Source organism: Manis pentadactyla, chromosome 11 (assembly GCF_030020395.1).
Source record: "Manis pentadactyla isolate mManPen7 chromosome 11, mManPen7.hap1, whole genome shotgun sequence".
Classification (NCBI taxonomy): domain Eukaryota; kingdom Metazoa; phylum Chordata; class Mammalia; order Pholidota; family Manidae; genus Manis; species Manis pentadactyla.
This window is the reverse complement of record NC_080029.1, coordinates 33518026-33542217: the sequence shown is the minus strand read 5'-3', so window position 1 is coordinate 33542217 and position 24192 is coordinate 33518026. Positions and strand designations below refer to the sequence as shown.

At 42.5% G+C, this 24192-nt stretch overlaps 1 protein-coding gene across 3 annotated transcripts in view; it reads right to left on the bottom strand.

Annotated features, from left to right (window-relative positions):
• Positions 1-24192, bottom strand: part of ZFYVE26 (zinc finger FYVE-type containing 26) — a 64795-nt gene that overhangs the window by 36528 nt on the left and 4075 nt on the right. For 2 of the 3 annotated variants that reach the window (XM_036905972.2, XM_036905971.2), the window contains exons 4-21: positions 22414-22503; positions 20509-21031; positions 19998-20128; positions 19240-19404; positions 19011-19099; positions 17882-18045; positions 15569-15781; positions 13906-14517; positions 13576-13662; positions 11573-11641; positions 10700-10851; positions 8608-8809; positions 7378-7641; positions 5442-5561; positions 5187-5351; positions 4432-4650; positions 3754-3856; positions 2146-2891 (exon numbers count right to left, since the gene is read on the bottom strand). In XM_036905972.2, the coding sequence (XP_036761867.2) occupies positions 2146-2891; positions 3754-3856; positions 4432-4650; positions 5187-5351; positions 5442-5561; positions 7378-7641; positions 8608-8809; positions 10700-10851; positions 11573-11641; positions 13576-13662; positions 13906-14517; positions 15569-15781; positions 17882-18045; positions 19011-19099; positions 19240-19404; positions 19998-20128; positions 20509-21031; positions 22414-22503 (4114 nt within the window). The remainder of the gene's footprint in view (positions 1-2145; positions 2892-3753; positions 3857-4431; positions 4651-5186; positions 5352-5441; positions 5562-7377; positions 7642-8607; positions 8810-10699; positions 10852-11572; positions 11642-13575; positions 13663-13905; positions 14518-15568; positions 15782-17881; positions 18046-19010; positions 19100-19239; positions 19405-19997; positions 20129-20508; positions 21032-22413; positions 22504-24192) is intronic. The other variant, XM_057488369.1, reaches the window with a different exon arrangement.

The following is a 24192-nucleotide window of genomic DNA, read 5'->3' as shown; positions in this document are numbered from 1 at the left end:
TGATAAAGGAGCCATGGACATACAATGGGGAAATGACAGCCTCTTCAACAGCTGGTGTTGGCAAAACTGGACAGCTACATGTAAGAGAATGAAACTGGATCATTGTCTAACCCCATACACAAAAGTAAACTTGAAATGGATCAAAGACCTGAATGTAAGTCATGAAACCATACAACTCTTAGAAAAAAGCATAGGCAAAAATCTGTTGGACATAAACATGAGCAACTTCTTCATGAACATATCTCCCCGGACAAGGGAAACAAAAGCAAAAATGAACCAAGTGGGACTATATCAAGCTGAAAAGCTTCTGTACAGCAAAGGACACCATCAATAGAACAAAAAGGCATCCTACAGTATGGGAAAATATATTCATAAATGACATATCCGATAAAAGGTTGACATCCAAAATATATAAAGAGCTCATGCACCTCAACAAACATAAAGCAAATAATCCAATTAAAAAATGGGCAGAGGATCTGAACAGACACTTCTCGAAAGAAGAAATTCAGATGGCCAACAGACACATGAAAAGATGCTCCACATCGCTAATCATCAGAGAAATGCAAATTAAAACCACAATGAGATATCACCTCACACCAGTTAGGATGGCCACCATCCAAAAGACAAACAACAACAAATGTTGGCGAGGTTGTGGAGAAAGGGGAACCCTCCTACACTGCTGGTGGGAATGTAAATTAGTTCAACCATTGTGGAAAGCAGTATGGAGGTTCCTCAAAAAACTAAAAATAGAAATACCATTTGACCCAGGAATTCCACTCTTAGGAATTTACCCTAAGAACGCAGCAGCCCAGTTTGAAAAAGACAGATGCACCCCTATGTTTATCGCTTCACTATTTACAATAGCCAAGAAATGGAAGCAACCTAAGTGTCCATCAGTAGATGAATGGATAAAGAAGATGTGGTACATATACACAATGGAATATTATTCAGCCACAAGAAGAAAACAAATCCTAGCATTTGCAACAACATGGATGGATCTAGAGGGTATTATGCTCAGTGAAATAAGCCAGGTGGAAAAAGACAAGTATCAAATGATTTCACTCATATGTGGAGTATAAGAACAAAGAAAAACACTGAAGGAACAAAACAGCAGCAGACTCACAGAACGCAAGAATGGACGAACAGTTACCAGAGGGAAAGGGACTGGGGAGAATGGGTGGGAAAGGAGGGACAAGTGGGAAAAAGGGGCACTACGATTAGCAGACATAATGCAGGTGGGGGCACGAGGAGGGCTCTACAACACAGAGAAGACAAGTAGTGATTCTATAACATCTTACTACGCTGATGGACAGTGACTGTAATGGGGTATGTGGTGGGGACTTGATGATGGGGGGAGTCTAGTAACTATAATGTTGCTCATGTAATTGCAGATTAATGATACCAAAAAAAAATAGTTGCCAACCAATTAAGACAACACAGCCAGTGCATGGATTTCTCCACCTACTCGGGGGGATATTCTCCTTTCCACAGGGCAACCAAGCCCCCTACCCAGAAGCCATTCCCTACAGCACTACCAACTCTTGCTCCCCCTACTGGAGTGTTGTGGGTCACTGCTCTCAACTCTGGTTATGTATCAAAATATCCTGGGAAGGTTTTAGAGTTAGACGTTGTCAAACAGGCACACATTCTGTTTTTATAAACAAAGCCTTATTAGACTATAGCTATGCTCATGTTTATGTATTTTCGGCTGCTTCATGCTGTAATGGCAGAGTTGAGTAGCTGCAACCAAGACTGTATAGCTTACAAGTCCCTTTAGAGGTCCCTTGCTGACCTCCATTTTAAAGTAAACATTTGTCTGAACCCCACCCTGGGCTTCTGGGTGAGGGGCTCACATATTTGTTGTTTATAGTACTTTTCAGCACTTCTGTTATGCAGGGTTGAGAATACTAGTTATCAGTGCCTGTTCTAAAGTTAAATGGACTTGGTTCTAAGCTCTGCTCCACCACTTCCTGTATGGGCAAGTGTCCTATCCTTTGAGCCTTGGTAGCCTCTCAGTATCTCAGTAAGGGTATTAGAGGGGTACCTTTCTCTAGAGTTACTGTGATGCTCAAGTGTGATGATACATGTAGTGAATGTAAATATCATTACCACTAGTAAAGGAGGGAGGCATAGCTTTCTGCTCACCACATGCTACAGCACAGCTCAGGACTTCATCCTTTATGCTGCTCAAGTCATCCATGTCTCGCCCATACACTTCAATGAGCTGAAGGGCTCGGTGCCAATCTCTGGCTACCAGGGCTTCCTCGAAGGCCTCGATAAGCACATCCAGGGCAATGGGAGAATGCAGGCCCAAGAGGACAGTAGAGAGACTAGCCTGGCCACAGAGACCAGCTGCCAGACTCTGCCCCTGCTTGGAGGACCCTCGTAGGGGTTCCCAGGCAGCTAGGAGGGAAGCCTCAAGCATAGGGAACTGTTCCAGGAGGTGCTCACACTCCCGGGATACCTGCTCTGCAGCCAGAGGCACCTCCCTGCGTCCACAAAGCTCCTTCCATGACAAGCTGGGCTTGGTGAGCTTTGACCCTCGTGAAGCCCTCAGACAGACCACCGTAGCCAGTAGCTTAGAGTGGGACTTAAGGAAGGCCAAGGTGGAGGAGGTAAGGGCCAGGGGTGATGAGTCTCTTAGGGAGGAGGGGAGCTTTCTCTCTAACGTGGGATTCTCTGTTGGCTTTGGGGAGCTCAGAGTAGAAAGTGGGAGGTCCTCTAGGTAGTGGGACTTGTGCAGCTGGGCGAGAGTATGCAGATGGGTGAGAAGGGATGATGTCTGTTGGCTTTGCAGGGAAGAGCAAAGGGCAAGGGGCTCACAGCAGCAGCTGACGATGACCTTTGGCATGCTCACGCTAAGACCTTCTTGAGCTAGAAGCGTTGCCAGCCTGGAGGAAGAGAAACAGAGAGGCCTGAATATATAGCCATTATCACCCAACCTCAGAATTTCTTTATGTAAATGATTCTTTTTTTATGTAAATTCAAGCAAATGTAAATGCAAGCTCTTTAAGTTTTCCTCTCTCTCTCTTTTTATAACACAAAAAGTAGCCTATTAGACATACTGGTCTGTCCCCTTGCTTTTTTTACTTAGTAACATTATCTGGGGGACCTATCCAAATTCCTCTAGAGACCCCTTCATTCTTTTTTACAGCCACACAGAATTTCATAATGGGGTTGAGTCATAATTCAACTAGTTTCCTATTAGTGGACAACAGATTTTTCTAATCTGTTGCTATTACATGTGAAACTATAATAAAATGACTTTATATATACATCATTCTTATATGTATAACAAAGCTGCAGGACAAATTCCCCAACTGATTGTTAGATCAAAGGGTCTATGAATTTGTAATTTTAGTAAATATGGAAAAATTGTCCATATGGACCCCCACAGGGGCTGTAACAATTTATATTCTACTAGCAGTCTATGAGAATGCTTGTTTTCTTATAGCCTAGCCAACTACTGTGTTATCAAATATTTGGATTTTTGCCTATTTGTAAGTGAATATTCATCCTTTAATTTTATACTAGCAATATTAATGCTAGAGGCAGCAAGAGAAAAAGAAATGAGGCACAATGAATTTTAATGGAACCATATAATGCAAATTAAGGAAACACAAATTAAGGGAAAATTCTGGAAGAAATCCCCACTCTTTGTAGCTAACTCAAGCACAGTCCCACTAAGCTCCTGGTTTTCCGGAGAAAAAAATCAGCAAGATCCATGCTCGACTTCCATGGGGTGGCTCCTACCTGTCTGGGGGAACTTGTCTCTCAAGCAGGAGGTGTGACACCAGTTGGGAAGAGCTTTGCTGCAGGAGAACAAAAGGATTTCCTACCCTGACCTCCACATGATCTGCAAAGGTAAACAAAGTAGCCTCTGTTTGCACCATTGACCACAAAGGTTCAGAGCCCTATTTTCTAGACTCAATAAAAAGGTACCATGTTAAAATGAAGGAGGACTACACTGAAAGCCCTTCTGTTGATATTTTCTAGGTAAAAGTTATTCTCAACATGACCCTGACCAGAAGTTCATCTGCACCTCTAGAGACTTCCCATCACAGACAAACTTCAGTGGTGAGGTCTAGCCACAGCTCATCCTGCCCTTGTGAGTACAGTACTTGCTCTGTACACTCAAGTAAGAATCTGGCACTCACATCAGAGACCTGATTTCTCTGCTGGGTGTTTAAAATCCACAATGGTCTGAGAGGTATTTGTGAGTCGTCAGTGCAGTCAAAATTGTTATAAAACTACCAGGCAATAGGGACACAGGGATGAACAAAACACAGAGTTGAACAAGAGAGGACCTTATATACTTAGTGTCTTTGTCTACTGCTGTACCCCGAACCTCTTAATGGAAAACTTTTCCTCTTCTTGCCCTAAACACTTGCAGACCAGTCATGACTTTGTTTCCTCTTTCTTGCTACTTACCAGGCTCTGAGCTCAAACTCCGAAGGAGAACTGCAGCCAGGGTGCTGCAGTAACTGAGAAAGGTGCCCAGGTAGTTAGTCTGGCTGCTGCCTGCTAGGATCTGTTTGCCCAGGTTCTTCTGCAGGAGCTGAGTCTGGATGCGCACAGGGTGGGCCTCTGCCTCCGGAGCTTTCTGGGTTGCCTGCTCCACTAGTGAGGAAAGCGGAGTACTCCTGGGCTCTGAGAGTTGTTATAGCAGGAGAAGGGAGGCAGGCTTTAGTCTGTGCATCCAGCTTTGGGTCAATTTCTGACACAATATGTGAACTGGGCTTCTGTGCACTGCATGGGGCATCCTACAGCTTGGATGCCACACTTACAAGGCAGCTATGAAATCCTAAGTCAGTCGCTTGTACAAGTGATTCTCAGCCAGGAAGAGCTTTGAGTCTGGAGAAATCTGGGTGGCTAGTTCTGTTTTCACCCTAGTGTCTCTGGGGCAGAGTGGCTTTATGAAGAGCACAGCAATCTTTGGGGGAAGGGTTGATCAATACTGAGTACCTTCTTGATACACACCTCATTAGGAATGAGAAAAGGTCTCAGCTAAGGGAGTGTTGTGTCTTCTTTCACTTGAGAGGCAGGAGAACAGGGGGAGCTGATTATGACACATGCCCTGGCTACCTAGGGCTGGTAGAGCCCAGCTCCACAGTTCTCAGCCTCTGCTCTCAGCGGCGCCCCTCCCGAGTGCAGCCCTCGTCCACTCCCGCGCAGCTGGCCTGTACCTGGCAGCTCTAGTGCTTCTCTCAGTGACTGAAGGACCTGATCCAGCTGCTGGGAGTGGCTAGAGTGGCTGGCCACACAGTCCTCAGTTAGGCTGGGCCAGCACATCTGAAGCAGCTCAGCAATGCTGCCCCTCGGAGGCCCGCCTCCTTTTTCTTCCACACTCTCTATGGAAAGCAAATGAGAAAGCCAAAGTGAAGTCTGAAGCTGACCTAACGGTCTGAGTCCAGGAGAGAACAAAAAGGGAGAAAATTCACCTGATTTAGATTGTCCAGCTGAGGTAAACGGGAAGTTGAGAATCTTACTGATTTGCTGAAGAACCACTGGGAAGCCGCGAATGCCATCAGCATGGAGGGGTACATGGTCTAGCCGTCGACCTGCAAATAGATGAAGGAAGAGGGAATGCAGGAAAAAAAAGGTACTTTTAGAGATTGATACTCAGTCCTGTATTTACGTGTAAAGTTTTATCTTCTTCAATATAAAGGAGGAAACATATGCTGTGCCATTCTGGGTGACAACCAGCACACCTGCCTTGTGCCACATCTGAGGTTCCAGATATTTATGGCATGATGCCTAAGTTGTCAACAGCGGCAGCCCCACAATCTCTGGTACTCCTATGGAAACTTGTCCCAAGCCAATCAGACACTTTTTGTGTATTTTCCCTGGTACTGCCCTCAGCTGAGAACCTGGGCTGGGATCCTATCTGTTTTCTCTCTTTGCTCTAAGTAGTATCTTGATACCCTTACTAGACTAATAAATTATTCCTTATGCCTCTCCTGTATCTCCATATACTTGGGATAATCTGGAAACACAGCAGGTACTAAACTCGTAACTGATTGACATCAAACTATCTCAGCTACTAGCATGAATATCTCCTTTCATTTTAGAATATATGTACTAGACAAGGGGGAGGGAAATTGCTGGATGAAAACAGCATTGCATATGCCACAGTATACTTTCTTAGAAGGCCTATGTGAACATTAAAGGGCATTTTATGCAGCAGCTCAGAAGTGATTTGGAGGGATGTGAAGAAAAGAGTTAATACAGTAAGTCTAAAACCGCTATCCTTGGAAAGGCCTGCTTGCAGGTTGGTCATTGGCTGGCATCTGTGTACGTAATGCTTTCTTACACTGAGATAAAACTTTCCCTAGGTAAGAGTGGCTCACTGTACCTAAATAGTTTGTATAATGTGGTTTATGTTGAACACCTGATTTCCAAGAGTCTGGAATTTTGGTATATGCTGAGCAGGGAGCACCTTTGTCACCAACCCCCAATAAAAACCTTGGGCATTGGGTCTCTAATGAGCTTTTATGGTGACAACACTTCATACGCGTCACAACTCATGGCTGGAGGAACTAAGCCCATCCTGTGTGACTCCAGGGGAAGAGGACTCTTGAGAGCTTGGAAACCAGTGCCTGGTTTCCTCCAGACTTAATCCCATGAGCCTTTACCCTTTGCTGATTTTGCTTGGTATCCTTTTGCTGAAATGAATCTTAGCTGTGAGTATAATTATATGCTGAGTTCTGTAAGTTTTCCTAGCAAATCACTGAACCTAGGGGTGGCTGTTCATAATGTGACCTATTGCCCACTCCTCTCTTCATATAACTGAGCAAGAACACACTCCTTTCTCCCACCGGTCAGTCTTTCCATGTCTGGTGTGTGTATCAAAGATGGGTGGGGAGTGAATCTTGGCCTAATTCTTTCTCCACATTTCTCTACCTTTAGATACTTGTTTCCTCCAAGAATTCCATATACACATCCTGGGACATTGTTAACCTCAAGGTACAATCTTGCCTCCAACAGTGATCCACTAAGTTTTCCTTTATACCTTGTTTAAAAACTCAGGACTGTCTAAGGTTTTAGGTTAGGTGGGATTCATTCAGGACGATGCATGCCGTCTAAAGGCACAACTCCATCTGTACCAGTTTTGTATCTATTTCTTCCTTGAATTTATCTGTAAACCAGAAAAGAATTTCCCCAAATGACTGCAGATTGCCATGTCTATTAAGAAGGCAAGACTTCCAACACACTGTATTTAAATCACCAGACTGGACATGAGGAAATTAACTAATAATCTTTTTGCCCTGTTCCTCCTTCCCCAGTAAATGCTTTCTTCTTGTACAGTTTTTCAAGTATCTCAGACACCCATTTCCTCATTTGAGAATTAAGGGAGAAAGCTAGAAGCACACTCACCCCGGCTCTCAAGGCTACTGTTCAGACGTCGTTCAGCCGTTTCCAAGAGCTGTTTGCAGGTTTTCCAGAGCTGGCACTGAGAGCAAGCTAGGTCAAACGCAACCATGGCAGGGGAACTGAGGTCTTCTAGAACTTCTCTCAGGGAAGCAGTGGGCTCCCCCAGGCTACTGCTTATCCAGAAGTCCTCCTGCAGTGTGGGGATGGCGTCTCCGGAGGTGCTGAGCAGCTTGTCAGTCACGTCAGAGATGGAGTAAAATACCATTCCTTGACACCCAGCAGGTACAGTGGAAAAAGCAAGAAGTAAAATGATTCAGACTATTACTTTTATTTTGTAAAGTAGTCATTAAAAAATGTTTGAGGTCATTCTGCACAGGATATCTTTTAAGCATATTAATGCCATCATTACAGCCCATGCTTACAGTATGGAAACAATGGCATGGAAAGGAAGATCAAGAAAAACTCAAAATGGTTGAGATGAGTGAGGGCTTCTTCTAAATGGGATCTGAAAGGCTGAGAAAGAACAAGGTGGACCTGTGTGTGTTAATCAGAAAAGACCTCTAAAATACATTGTTAAAAAAGCATGGCAGAAAATGGTCCCTGTTGTAAGAGCCTATTTACAGTAAAAAGAAAAAGGAGGTGTACATATTCTTTCCAACAGGCATTGAAAATTCCTGGGAGAATACTGAAGGAGCACTGTGTGATGGAGTCTAGATGAGTAAGCAGTGTGGAAATGTGGGAAAAGATACCACTTTCAAAAAACCATAAAAAGATGAGCTTTTCTGCCATGCAGCCAAGGTGAGGAATTAAGATCTGTAAGTCCCAGGTCGTAGGTGTTATACATAACTTCTTCACTTTGGGGAAAATAAAATAACATGTTTTACCCCTGAATAATTACATGGGAAGGAATAAACTCCTAACCATTTTCCAAAGCCCAAAACAGTGGCAATCCAAACACCTGGTAGAAACAGTATTCACACTCTTCAGTTTAAGTCATGTAGGCCACACCTAATGGAGGAGCTCAGGTGGCAGATATGTGACCGCCATGATCAGGGATATTTGGCACAGCTAGAAATTGATGCCAATTGTGTCAGGATTGCTGTTCTTCAAGGCAAGTGTCCTGCTCTGGATTTCTGCTCATCTTCATGATAAACCTGTGATTTGGGTGGCTTCTCCTGACACCCTCCGCCCTCAGCTACCTCACCATCTCCCTTGGCAACAGGGAAGCCTGACCTGCTGCTGCTGCACTGCCGATGGCCTGTAGAGTCGAGCGGCCACTGCCTGTTCTTCGAGTGGTGTTGCTACCCCCATCTGAGCTCTGATTTTCAATCTTGTGCTCTACTCGGGCCAGCTCCTGGATCACTTCCTGGTAGCGCTCCATGAACATCAGTTCCCCTGAGCTGGGTGAGGACTGCAGGTTGAACATGAACACCACCTGTTCACAGGAGAGGAAGGAGTGAGTGTGGGTTGTGGGGGGCATACTTTGTTGAGCAGTGTCTAGAGATATGAGATCCTGCCTATCATTAGACTATGGCCTGAAGACATCTGCTTTGTAGAGTTGAAAGAGCAGCACTGAACATTAGAAGACCAGATCAAATACAGAAATAACTCATAAAGTCTGCAAGAAAACCACAAAGGTCCCAGGAGAAAATACACAAAAGATAGGACGATTTCAGAGAGAATATAAATGCTACTAATATATAGATGAAAAATGTTTTCCCCTACCGGTAATCCAGGGACTTTAAGTAACATTGATATCACTTTGCATCTATCACATTAACAAAGTATAAAATAAGCCCTCAGTGGGTGGTGATAGAATGAACTGTCACAACCTTTTTTGGAATGCAATTTAACAGTCTATAAAGCTTTTAAAAAGGTTTATATTCTTTGGCTCAATAATTTTTATGACAAACTTTCTTAAGAAAATCATTCAGAAGACTCATGACTAAAGGTGGTAATCTTGGCACTATTTATTACAGTAATTAAAAGGCTGAAAATAATCTAAATGTTGAGTAATGGGAATGGTCAAATGCAGCTACTTGATTAGACTACTGTAAGGTCACTAGAATCAGTTAAAAGGTAAATGCAAAAAGGGCACTGCATGAAATTTTAGATTCAAAATAATCTTGGCTATATAAAAAACATATGTATCTTGGAAAAATATTGGCAGAAAATATCCTTAACCTTTAATATTGGTTGTTCTTGGCAATAGGGTTACAAATAATTCTATTTTCTCATTAATACTTTTTGGCATTTTCTTATAATATGCACAACTTATTCTGTAGCCAGGATGAAAAAATAAAGCTTTTATTAAAAATAAAGTAAAATAAAAAGATGAAGACCCCAGGAAAGGAAAAGGAGGTGAGGATATTTAGGGGCAAAGCATCGAGGGGCTCACAACTGACTTCCTCTCGATTTGGGTGAAGGTCCTGTCCTCCCCAGAGTGTCAGAATTATCATTTCAGTATGGGACCTAAATGGTCAGAGGAAGTTAAGCAAAGATTCTCCAATCACTGAGATTTCTCCTCAATTTATTAACAATTGAACCCAAATCAAAGAAAAACTCTGACCTATATGTAAAAGGAACCAGCACAAGTGTGATAAATATACCGAGAGTTTTAAAAAATCACAATAGTAGATTTTTATGCTCTTCAATTTAAGTAATAGTAGAGGATTCTTGTATTTCTCACAGCTTGGACATAATCTTCTTCATTAACATTCCCATGAGGTAGGACCAACAGGTATTACATTTAGCTCCAACTTTCAAATGAGGATATCGAAGCTCAGAGAGAATAAATGTCTTTCTGATTTCTACTCCTTGTGCATTTCCCTTTACAACATGAACATTCTGGTTTGGTAGCCCCCTATACTTCTTGTATACCAAACTGGCATTCTATTTATTATTAAAAATTGTCTGCATCATGCTTTTTAACTATATAAAAACATGTATGTGTTCAGAGAGGGTGTACAAAGAAAGAAAAATATTTCAATGTCTTGAAGTGACGAGGTTGTGGCTGAGTATTCTTTTATCTTGTTAAAATGCTGTTTATGTTAAGAAAACAAACCAACAATTCAGCAGCTTAAATCTTCCTGCTGGATCTTGAAATTTGCAATGCTGAGGACAGGGCCTTGATACATGGGACCTGCCCCCTGCTTCTCCTGCTGGATGTGGCCCATCAAGGGCTGCCGAGTGGCTCTGGCTCTGCACAGGCATCCAGCTCTCCTGAGGCCCAGCAAGCCCCATGGGGCGAGGGGCTGACTTGGCATTCTTTACTGTGACAACGTATGGGCTAGATTCACACCTTCTGCACAGGTACTCCCCTTACCTGATGGGCTTCTGCAAAGTTCCCCCTCAGGATGCAGGATGCCAGTAGTGACTCAGGTGGGGAGAACATCATGGGGATGAGTGAATTTTGAGGTTGGGGCTGCAATTGGCCATCTAGCTCATTCCTTCCAGACACAGTGTTCAGGCTTCCTTCTGTTGGGACACAAGAATGTGGGGGCCAAGAATGCAACAGAAATTGAGGAAAAACTATACTGCTGCCACCTTCCAACAAATTCTTATATATTCAAGACGGTTCTCTAAAAGGTCTGTAATTGGGTCTTGATTTTCCCACAACTGAAGGGCAAACCTATGCTATCACCTTTGAATACAATGATGTAAGAAACATTCTTGGGTGTTCACCTCTGTTTCTCTCTGCTGATGGGTAACACAATTGACAGCAAACAGCCCTTTCCCTTTTCCCCACTTAAATCTGGCTGGCCATATGCAAAACCAACCTTCCTCTTTTTGTAAATAGAGATTAACTGACAAAAAACATTGTACTAGTTTTAGATGAACAACATAATGATTTGATATATGTATATGTTGTGAAGTGATCACCACAATAAGTTTAGTTAACATACATCATCACATGTAATTACAATTCTTTTTTTCTTATGGTGAGAACTTTTAAGATCTATTCTCTTAGCAATTTTCAAATATACAATATAGTATTGCTAACTATAGTCACCATGCTGTATATTATACCCCCAGGACTTATTTATCTTAAAACTGGAAGTTTGTGCCTTTTAGAACCAATCTTCTTGAACATGGGCATGATCTGCTCAGTCCAGGTTTTTATCACTATGATGTATAGCAACTCTGTATCAGAACAGAGCTGCCTGAAGTTGGCAACTGGTCGGGACCCTCCCAATACCTGAAGTACTTGTGCTCAGCTCACTACTTATACTCTCCACGGATGTACTGGAACCTCTGTCCCGGCCATCTAAAGGAATTAGGAAAAAGAGGGGAAACCAACCATCAATTCCTTACAGTAGAAAGTGACAAGTTGGCTTGAAGGTCAAGATCTGGGCTGTTAAGGGTAAGAGGCTAGTGGGTAACTACAACACCTGCTGCTCCTTCTATAGCAAAACCAGGCAGACCAACGGTGAAGGGTGGGCTTAATATGGCCCGAAGCTCATTTGGGTAGAAGCTCACACCAGTGCTTTCCAACCTGTGGGTCTCAGAGCCCTAGGAACTTGAAAATTACTCCTAGGGGTCAGCAACACCCCCCATCACTGAGCACTGTCAATATTCTGAAAACATAAAAGCACAACTGTTAGGACCAGGAAGTGGTAGGGTACAAAGGAGGGTCACAAAATTCTCTGACATAGAGAAAGGAGTCCTCATACTTGAAAAGGCAGGGAACTGAGTATAAATCTGCCCAAGACCATGATATTTAAATCTCTCAAGGAAAAGCTTCTTCTCAACGCCTGCTTTCTCAAGTGCTCAGGCTTACAAACAGAGGCTCACTATTCCTTAGTGTGGTCATTCAAGGGCGACAGCAGATTCATGCAGGGGAGTCTACCTGGCTCACTGTTCGATAAGGAATAGAGAACTGTAGGAAAGTGAAGATGGACTCTGCATTCTTGGGCTGGGTGGGTCAGGCGATGTAAACTATGCCTTTGAAATCAATTAATCAAGCAGTTTAATGCCTTGGCAACTCACCCTTGACATTTTCCAGGTTCCTCTCATGGTATCCTCCACCCTGCCCAGTATGCTCACTTTTTTCATTGTCACTTAGCTAGAGCCTACTCATTCTTCTGAGCTTGGTTCAAAAGTCGACTCTTCCATAAAATCTGTTTCCTCAAGTTTCATACTCCTAGGCTATGCTGATCCTCCTCCTAGAGATTTATTGTTTTCAGGCAGTGCCTCAGTGCAGTTTCTCATATATAATATTTATGCAGGTAAATTCTAAAGTCGTTGAAAGCAAAGCTCTGGTTTATGCCTCATTCACTTCCCTTAAAATACCTAGCATTGTTAGCACACGGGAAACTCTTATGCATAACTCTTACAATTATTAAATACCAGCACCAAAAGCCATTAGGGATATTTGATTATCTAAAAATTTAGTACTCCTGTATAATGCTCCTGTATTAAACTCCTTAAAAAAACCCATAATCACAGTCAAAAGACAAAATGGAGGAAAAAAATTTTAGCATAATGACAGAACATTTTCCTTAACATATAAAGAACTTCTACAATTCAACAGAAAATATGAACCTTAGAAATGAATAGGTAGCTCATGTAAAATGCAGTCAATAAATACATGGAAAGACATTCAATCTCAAACTAAAAATTAATGCTGAAACAATGATACACCACCACGGCATTACTCATACCGGCAAAGATTTTTTTAGGAAATTTGATAATGTCTTTATTTTATACACACCTTTGACCCTTCTATTCTACTGCTAGTGACTTACCCTATGAATAAACTCACACAAGTATGCACAGACATATGTATAATGCTGTTTACTGTGGCACTGTTTGTAATAGCTAAAAACTGCAAATGAATTAAATATCCACAAAAGGGTACATATGACAATGGTGTACTAAGCAGCCTTTAAAATAACTGAAAACATTAAGTTCTCAACATGTAGTAGATATACCTGTATCTATAAAAGGATGTAAGTGAAAAAAGAAGTCATAGCCTCGATATATATAATGTGATGCATCTGTATATATAAAGTAATATGTTTGTATTGCATGGAGAATTTCTGGAAGGAAACTATTAGCAAGGATTACTTTGCGGGAGTAGGACTAGGATACTCTTAGATCATTTTGTTTGTTTGGACCATGCACTTTATCTGAAAGCAGAATGGACAAGTGGCAATATCCCACTTGCCTGGGAGGCATGGGAAGAGCTCTTCAGATTACCTGCCCACCTCCTTCTTGTCCGATGACCCTGGCAGAGACTGTGGTGCCATGTGGCAGTGGGTCGGTATCTTTGGGAAGCTTGCTCCTCTGAAAGAGCAAACACAGTGGTCATACAGAAGAGTGATCCGTTTTGATCTGGCCCACCTGCTGGGGCAATGGGTAGGGGCAGAACTGGACTGGGCTCCGAGAAATGGTTCTGACACTGGTTGCCATGGTGATATGCCCTGAGTTATGGTCTGACTCCCTCACACTCCTCACTCTCTCCCACGTTCCTGGGATTTTTCTCTGTCCTCACTTTCTGGACCAATCAGTTCTGCTATCAACTCTCACCTGAGCCTTGGTTGCTTGTTACCACCTTGTATCTCCACTGGGCCTCGGAGAGAACCTTGGAAAACTGGTGCAGGCGGCTCTGCAGTCCATCTCTGCTTCCCAAGCAGCTCTGGCCTTCCAGCAGCTTTGGTTTCTCAGAGGGGCTGTGGCTGCTGAGCTTATCCAGCTGCTCCTGGAGAAGCCTGAGGAAGGCCCCTACTGCGAATTCATCAGCCAGGAACCCACTGATACCATAAGTAAAATGCTTTAGGTCCAAAAAATTGTGCCTGTGAGGTTCTGGGGAACTGCCTTTTAGCTCAGTCTTCAAACAGCTTGGAATTGAATGAGCAAGGCTCCTGGGGACTCCCAGGGAACCCTTCTGTGACTTCCAATCAGTCTGTGCTACGTGCTGAGGGCTCTCTGATAGGGACCTCAAATTCAGCAGGCCTTTCCCCTGAACGTCGTCATCCCCAGCACAGTCCTCGGGCAAGTGAGGCTCTGGGTGAAGATCAGCAGAGGTGATGAGGAGCAGTGAGAAGATGTTTTCTAGAAGTTCCAGGCACAAAGAGTCAGGAATATCACACAGATATTGTTGACATCTGGCCAGGTATGTTGAGAAGAGGTATGAGGCACCTAAAGAAGCATGTGTAAGAGGTCAAAGAAAAAGAGGGAAAATGCACACATTAGAAACATTACTTTCCAGACTCTAACATCCTCACAAGTTTAAGTCATTTTTAAATGTTAAAAAATGTTTAAATTTTAAAAAGTTACAATTTTTAATGACTAAGGGAATTGGGGTCTAGCCAAAACAATAAGAGATTACTCAGCCATGTCTTTTCATGATTTACAGAAAGATTTTGCTACCTTAGTTAAAAGTACAGCTTACTTAACACTCCACTCATTATTTGCTTCTACTTTTTACATATAACATTATTCCTCCTCTCTGATGAGTACTTCATCTTTTAGTTCCTGGAATGAAGGCGGCATGGAGACTCCTTATTTCTCAATTCTATTTTCACTCACTGTTACATTAAAGGTGATCACAGGCTACCTAGATCTCTTAAGAAACACTCACTGGTCAAAAATGACCATGCTCAGAGGTGAAGGTCTATTCCAAAGCTACAAATGAGAGATAACTGATTACTAATAATGGAAGACAAGTTAAGGGATTACAAGTCACTGAGAAAAATGAGAGAACACAGGACATAGGATTCTTTCACATTGTAGGCTGTGACCCATGACATCAACTTCGAGGGTTGCATTTAAAAAAATGAAACAGAAGAGAAAAATAATCAAGAGTATGCTCCATTTGGAAGGATACGTACTGTTCCTTAAAATTTATTCCAGTTTATATATCATTTATATACACATACATATATAAACACACAGATGCAAACTGGACTGTGATGTGAAATGCTATTTTTACTGTGAATGATAGTAAAAAAACAAAGCATCTGGAAAATGCTGCACTAGGTGATCAAATTCCATTAGAACTAAAGCAAATCACTTTCTCTATTTCCTGTTGATTCATGGAGGCTGTCAAAGGGCTGAAATTATTCTTCGATTAAAATAAAACCAATGCCACCTCCCCAATCAGGGCAGAAAAGGGCTCCTACCAAAGAACTCACCGGGACAGAGTGTCACTAGCTTATGCCAGGGACTGGGGTGGGGCGGAATGCTGTACCTGGGGAGGAGAGAGAATCATTCACTGGCTCTGCAGCGGAGGCCAGGTCCTCAGAGGGACCGTCTTTGTGTTCCTGGCACTGGGAGTGCTGGTGCGAGTTTACACAGAGGGCATAGATGGCATACTTCATGGCGCAGAAGCTCTGGTAGAGAGTCAGGTTTTGACACTGGCTCAGGTGCTCAGAGACTGGGACAACGGGGGCATCAGCTGAATCTGAATTGCAGAGAGAAACAGGCAGAACTTCAGGGTTGATCCTTCCAGTCCTGCAAGGAAGGCTGAAGCAAAGAGACGCTATACTACTAGGTTCAGTGTTCTCACCTTCTCTCCTTTTGGTCAGTTTGATCTGTGCCCCTTCCAGGCTTTTTCCTCTACTCAACATCAATCTCAGCACCCTCCATTTCCCTTTCCCCACCAAACTCCTTCCTGTATGTCTGTTCAGCATAGCCCTCATGGCTATTTAGCAAGGCTTTCCTTATATTTCTTAAAATATTTGGTTTTTTTCCAGTTTAAAAAAATTAAACCTTAAAGTAAATGTTTAGTGCACCATTATCCAAGAGGCACACTTAAAGTGTGTTTAAGAGATTGAATAATGAGAGCAAAGGCAACACAAAAAAATTTTTTTAAACAATATTTGATATTGTTAAGGAAGCACTGGAAGCAGACCTTATGGGGAAAAAACACAAACTCTTTTGAAATTCCTTGTACTTGTTTAACAACTTAAAAAATTCTCATTTAAAAAAAAAGTTGAACTTCAGGAGGAAGGGAGGACACCATAGTCTATCTGTAAAGGATCTCTAAACATTTTAACTTGGCCTTAATTCTTTCCATACCAAAAGTACAATTCACTCAAAGAAAAAGCATTATATGTAGCAAAGAAAAAAAGAAAAAAATCACCCATGATCCTATCAGTTGAATACAACCATCATTACATTCTGGTTGAACCCCTTTTGACAGTTTTGCATATATATATTTGTGTATGTATTTCAGTTAAGTGTAATAACATTTCATATACTATTTAATTTTTCTATTTTCAAAAAACCCAGTATAGTAGAAGCATTTGGCTATGTTTCTTCATAAGCTAAATTTCTGATGGCTGCATATAGTTCCACTAGATAAATTTCTTACCTATGCAGAGTCCTCTAGGGCAGGACACTGCAGTAGGTAGGGATACTTTGATACTGTGATGTTGCAATAAACCCCTTTATGTACAAGCTTTTTAGCAACTACTTCTTCTAGGAAGCTCAGCTTTGCCAAGGTCAGGGTAATAAGCAGAATGAGATCAATATTGTTCTCTGCCCCTTGCCTCTACAGGGCATTATTGCCCAGGGTCAGGACTTGCAAGCGTTTGCATGACTCTGAGAGTGAGTGGTCCCTTAAATTTTGTACCCCAGATGATTCTCTTGCCTCACCCTAGTCCCACCCCTATTATTATTCCTCTTTTGCCTTTTCCAAGTTCAAGCTCTGGGTGTGTTCTGTTGGGTTACCAGGGATCAGATTTAAAAATACTTCTTTGGAAGCCTTATGTACTTGTATGTAGAAAACAGAGTTCCAATTCCTTTAGGAAATCTGTTAAACAAATTGCCTACATTTCCAGAAAAAAAAAAGTAGAACTGGTAGCACTGGTTTTCCAATTAGTGGTAGGTCCTTTTAAAGGCAAATCAAAGCTATATGTAGGCTGAGAAACAGCCACTGCCACGTGAGAATGTTTCTCTCAAAGCTAAGTGTCCCTGGCCTGTGTGGCAGGCTGTGGCACTCTATGATATGACTTTAAGGAGCAAATAGAGCTGGTTAATGGGGACTTGAATTTTAAGCAAGATCTAAAGTTAAAACAAGGCTTCGCTGTTGCTTCAGGTGAGCTTTTCTTCTAAACCTCTTTTACTGTTCAATAATGTATGAAGAAGATGTGGGAGAGAAGGTTGGCACAAAATGTGCCAAGAGAAGGCTTATGGAGATGGAGAGACTCAACAAGAATTAGCACAAACACTGCCGATGCCAATGCTGTGAATTCAGAGGGCAGTTCCCAGTTCTGTTTCACTGGAATGAGGTACGCTAGTGGTTCCTGAGCTGGTTCTATAAGAACAAAGGTTCCTATGAAACTATTCTCATAGGATTCCCTAGACCTCACCAACAAAGGGGTGGAAAATGACCCTACATCCCATAATCTGATTGGGGCACACAGCACTAAATTTGGAGGGCACCTGCTGAATCACCCATCTTGACTGATCACATCTAGATAGGCCCTGTGCTACAAGAAACTTGTCCAAGATTGTCTTGAGTGGGAACCTTGCTGAAGTCACTCCATTACCAACTCACCATGCTCTTCCTGGGGGTCCTTGGTTGGCAGATTCTGTAAAAGCTTGAGAACATCTTCCTCCCTGAGGGCTGGGAGGTTTGTAAGGTGATGGAGAGAGTAGAGCACTGAGTGGCTGTCTCCTCCATGTAAATGACACAGGAGGTCTCTCTTTGGTATGGGGTTGCTGAAAGGGAAAATTGGGAGGATGGAAGGGAAGGCTGTTTATATAATTACTCTGAGAAAGACCAATTTCCATTCCCTCTTGTTCTTTCTTTCTGGCCCATACACCACAGGTTTCACTTCCCCAAACACTACATTTTAGTTGGTCTAGGATGGTGTAGAGCATTTATTTACCCTCCTGGGAGTGTATCTATCAAGTCAGCACTACTTATTTTGAAGGGACCCAGAAGGGGCCTGTTTGGTCAGTAAAGTCTAGAAAGAGCCTGCAGATTAAGCTTCCCAACTTTTGTACTCTTCCTAGCAAAGAACTGATACAAGCCTGTCTGCTTTGCTTTATTAAGGGTCCCTTGCTACTTCCCTCTCAGCCTACTGAGCTTCAGGAAGTGCTGCTGAAATGGGCAAAGAACAGAATAGGAACCCAGAGGTAGGGAAGCCCTAGGGCTGAGGTATCAAGGGAACGTGGCCTTGCATGTGCTCATCAGGCAGGTGTTGACTCAATGTGTGATCCAGGAAAGCACATGGCTATGAACACTGACCACATTTACTGTGTCACTTTGGGCAGGTTATTTAACTTCATGTTTAACTTTATGTTAAGCTTCAGATGCCCCACCTTTAGAATAAGAATATATTGGTATCTACCTCATAGGATTGTGAGGCTTAAGTGCAATCATCCACTGAAAGGGCTTGGAGCAATGCCTGGCATATAGAAAATGCTAAGGAAATGTGAGACACTGTTCTTTTTATCACTGTCATCCTTAAATCATCCTCTAGTTACAACCTTATGGTTATGGTGAAGATAATCATTACTTTGTTTCTTTTCTGCTTTAATAGCTGGAAATATTACTAGTTGTTCATCAGCACTGTGAACTCAAAACATTTATGTGGAAGATGCTCTGAAATGGCCACATGTACAGAGCATGGAGCACGTGTGCCCAGCGGTGAGATGGGGGCCAGCTGCAAATGGCCTACCTGCTGTGCTGTACGCACCACTCCAGGACCTCCAGGTGGGCCCACAGCCCATCACAGGCATCCCTCAGGAGCTTGTCACAGCCTTGGTCCTGTGTTGATGTAGGAGAAGAGACACTGACTCAGGTACCTGGGGTCAAAGACTGTGACCAACTCCAGGACCCAACATTCTGCCTCACCCCAAAGTGCCAGAACACTGGTTTCTGGAGCAGCCTGTACTGCAGTGAGTTACCTGGTTCCTGTGGAGGGTCTCGAGCAGTCTCTTCGCTGATGCTAGGCTCTGGCAGTGTGTCCAGCCCAGAAGCACGAGCAGTCGACTGAGGGGCCTAAATTCTCTATCTAGCAGGCAGCCAAGACTTGGGAAGTCTTCCTCCTTCAACAGTGTCAATGCTGTCACCTGCGGGCCAAAGGAGGCTGCTGTAGGCAGTTGTATGGACTTGCTGCTCATCAGGGTGAGAAGCTTTTAAGTATAGCAGGGAGACTACAGACAATGACAGAAATGGCCATTTGAATAACAAAGGTCACAAAAACACTAGGTTGTAAGATTTTTGAAGGCAAGGACTGACTTCTGTTGTAACCTTGGCTCCTAGCACAGTATGTGACGACACATAGGGTGAGGTTAATAAATATCTGTTGTATGAAGCTCAGTTGCAATCTGGGAGGTGAAGATTAAATTCCCAAGTCAGCTAGGCAGGCAACATATTGCTGCCACTGTCTTTTCTTCCTCACACTCTCTGAAAAGCTTACACATAGCCAACATTTCAGTTTCTGCCAAGAAATGATATAAAATGGCTGTAGCTCTAATTATGAATGACGCTAGTTCTCTCCTGGTGCCTTCTTTCCCCTGTGACTGTGGGATGGACAGAACCAAATGACTCACCACTAATTAGGCTGCTTTGTGTTGGATAAATGAGAGGGAAATGAAGATTGAGAAAGCCCACGGAGGATCCTGGGTGCCTCTGTGATGGAGAACAACCAAGCCTGCCTTACCAGGATCTGCTCCAGGAAGTGTTTGCTGCTGTCCAGGCAGTAGAAACAGGCCGCTTTCCAAGCCTGGGCTGGGTCACAATTGGAGAACAGGGTAACCATTACCCGGTCCAGATCTAGATGGTCTGGCGAGACTGAGAATCAAACCAGATGGGGTTACTGGGGTACCAGGAGCCCTCCTTCCCAAACTAAAGCCCATCGTAAAACCAATTCACTCTTTAAAAAACTGAAACCAGGTTTTCTACACTTTTATCTTAAACATGCTTTACCTCTCTCATTACCTTCTGAAAATCTCTTTCTTATTTGCTATTGCTATTACTTTGTTCCTTTTTCCCATTACTCCCATCTCAAACTTTAAAATCTGTGCTTTTATAAGAGGACATCTTACCCATATCTGCTTAGCTTCTCACATTAGATTTCCTGAGCAGCATGGAAGGCACGAGCCTAGAGGAACTTCAGCACGGTTGAGCACAGGGGAATTACCAACACATAAGAAGCAGCAAAGGGAACATACCTTTTCCCGAGGGTGTGGCCTTCAGTGGCTTTTCTGTGGACTTCTCTGCATAGGTATGGCCATATAGGGACACCAGGCTCCGACCAGCCTTGTGCAGCAGGCAGCTGAGCAGCTGCTCCTCCTGCAGGGAACTCCCTGGGGTCCTGCAGGCCTCCAGTAGTTCCTCACACAGGAGCTGCAGCTCCACCCCAAGCGGCTCTGCAGGGCAATGCAGCACCCGCAGGGCTCTGTAGATGGCATCTACTATGCCAGGGGTCCTGGTGGCAGGGCTGTGCAAAGCTCGCAGTGCCTTTCGAATGAGGTCCACCAATGCCTTCTGCAGAGGACAGCTACTGAGGCTGGTGCTGCCATCCTCCCGAAGCAAGAGCTCCAAAAGGGCCTGTGCTGGCTGGGGAGCGTGCCTCAGCAGATCCCAGAGCACAGAGATAGCTTCTGAGCTGAGCTGGGGGGTCCGGCTCTCCTGCCTCTGATTTCTGTCAAGCTGAGGGTCCACTGCACCTTGTGTGAAGGCTTCATATAGCTCCTAAATAGAGGATGAGGACAGCGATGTGTGGTGAGCATGTCTGAATGTTAACCTAGACACTTGTATGCCTTGATGTTTTCCTAATAAAAATATGTGTGTATATATACATATATATATATATGATAGTATGATAGTAGTGACAAACATTTCTGTAGTAGTTACTATGTGCCAGGTCCTTTACATAGAAAAATAAAATTAATCCTTATAACAACCTTAAGAGGAAGACACTAACTACCATTAGCTCCATTTTGTAAGGGGAGAGACTGAGGTAGGGATTAACTCAACTGCTCAAGGCCTCCAAGCTTAAGGTAGCCCTCCCTTATTGCCTACAAAATATGCACTGCTGATCCATACCAGGGACTGCAAACTCACAAGCTAAGCAGGTAACATGGACATGAGACATTATGTCTATCTCAAGGCATTTAAATTTAATTTTTAAAAGTGCATTGCTACCAGCTTTTTACCCTTAATCTAAATACTAGGTAAAGCCCATTCCTTGTCCTTCTAGGGAGTAGCCCATCCCTAATACCTCCAATCCACACAACTTTCCCTCTTTATTGGGCTTTTAATGTACTCAAACTTAGTACCATATGGTTTAGTACATAACTGTTTCATGTGTGTAGGGTCCTTCTTCATTGACTAGAGTATAAGCCCCTAAAGGCAAGAACCTCTATAGCCTATAATTTGTTTGCAGGGTGGTAACACAGGGAGAACAGTGGGTGAGGAAGGAAATTTCCCACACTTTAGCACCATGTCTACGGAAGGTGCTCAGGGTTGCTTCTTCAGTGAGGGCCTCTAAGGTGGTCACATGACCATTAGTCCTTGACCTAATTACAAGTGAAAGTCCCTACCTTAAATCCTACTGTTAATGTCTTTAATTAGCTGGTGGCCGAGTCATGAAGAAAATGAGTATTGAGGCTCACAGCATGCCGCAGGCACTGAAGTATAGATACAGTTAAGACTTAGTTTGAATCTGCCCCCAGAAAATTTTTGTATTAATTATAACACATTCAGTGCACCTGTCACAGAAGAGGTATTCAACAGACACTGGTTCCTTTCTCCCTTTACAGTCACCTACCATATACTGGTGAAAAGTTTAAACACCTAGTTCCAGTCCAACTTATGTGTTCTTTTTACATGAAATAAAAAAAATCTTTAACCCCTAGCTATACTTAATATTTATGGACAATCCGCTTTTAAGAATTCTAAAATCAGTTAAGTTTATCACAATTCTGAACTCCCCTCAGAGGGGTCTCCACCTAGCCTGGTCTGAGAACAGAGTTTAGCCCACCTTCTTGGGACCTGTCTCTGCTGGAGCCCTAGAAGCTGAGCTTGTTGAGTGACTGTAACTCTGGGCACATGGCTCCAGAGCCCTCTCTCACCTTGAGGATGTCCTCTGGAATGTCACCTTGGAGGTTCTCTGATAATAAAAGAAACTCAAGCTTTCTCCGGAAAACAGCTGGGAGTAACTTCTAGAGGAATTGTAAGAAGAAAGCATAGAGATTAGGTATCTGCTTTAGTTAACAAATAGTAAGTAAATATTTCTCTCCACTTAGTCTTATTTCTGCTAGTCCTCTAAGATAAGGTACTTTTAATTGTAAGTTCCTTGATATGTTTTGAGATACTTTCTTTAGAAACAAAAACAGCTAAACTTAGATGCATACTTCTCTCAAATACAACATATAAGTCCCACACTGATTAGCCTCACACTTCAAGGTTTGCTCATTTCATGTGACTTTTTCTGTCACTTGACGTCTTTCTCCAAGAAATCTCTCTTGCAGTGTCCAAACAACCAGTTATGAGTAAGGCTGGGAGGGAACAGCCACATGATTCTCTTTTGGTCTAAACCTGTTTTTGATATTTATTGTAAGTTGGAAAACAAAAGTAAAGAGGAAGAGATCTATTATTTGTTAAATGCTTATATGTGTCAGGTATTGTGTACCATACTTTTACATATTTTTAAAAATTTCATTTAATCTCTCTGACGCATTTGTATATATTTTACAAAAGTCTTTACTACAGAGGAAATGGTCTGAAAGTACTTTCCAATTATTTCAAGTGTGAAAAACAAAAAAGTGGTCCCAAGGTTTGTTACTGAGAGGTGCCATTAGAGGAGAGTAATGTATAAAGAAAGAGAAAGCCTTGGACTTTCCCTGGACCTGCCTATTTTCACAATCATTTCCTTTCACATGGTTCTTAAACCTAAAATTATAGTCTCCCTTTTCCAGACACAAATATAAGTAAAATTTAAGTCTGGATCTAATCCTGGAAAACATGGGTTTAAATTAGAGACACCTATAAATCATAAAGCTGGTTAAAGATTCCAGAAGCTCAGTTTTATTGAAAAGTCCCCTAACTCCAGGCAAGAAGTGCCTGCAGGATTGTGTGTGTGTGAGGGGGGTTAAGAACACTAGATCACAATTACTCTACTCCTATTTCCATTCTTCACATTAGAGGCTAACATCATCTAGTGTATTTCTGGTCTGAAATTCTGTTTTTTCTTACCATAGCCTTCCCTAATGCATTCCCATCTGAATGTCTGTATAATGCTGGTGATTGGATGTTGGTGGAGAAAAATCATGCTGGGAAGCTGAAGGCTAAGTGCTTCTATTGAGGACTAAGAGGAATGACCAGATTAGATGTCCAGATAGCAGGTCCTTATTAAAACAACAGTCTGGTTAAGATTTTAGGACTTTAATCTAGAATCCGAAAGACTGATCAGCTTATATTTATTTTATGAGTACGATTAACTTTATGAAAATGCAGGGTCAAAAATGACTAGTATTCCTAAAACAGGCAAGAATGTATTCTACATTTCTAAGCACAGATTTTCTTACTATAAAAGCAAGGTATGTTCGACTTAGAAAAATTTGAGTATACAAATAGGCAAACAAAAACACACACATATACCACCCCCATCCCACAAATCTTCCCACTGAAAGAGAACTACTATTTAGACTGTGATGTGAAGGCACTCAGACCATTTTCTATGCATGCTTTTTTTCCCCCACATAGCAGAATATGAACATCCTTCCATGTCACTGAAAAGTCATTTCCCATATAACTTTAATAGTGGCATGGCTAAAATTTAAAAAGATTAGGCAATCCTGTATTGTGGATATTTCTTTCCAGTTTTCCTCTATTGAAAGCAGCAGGGCAGG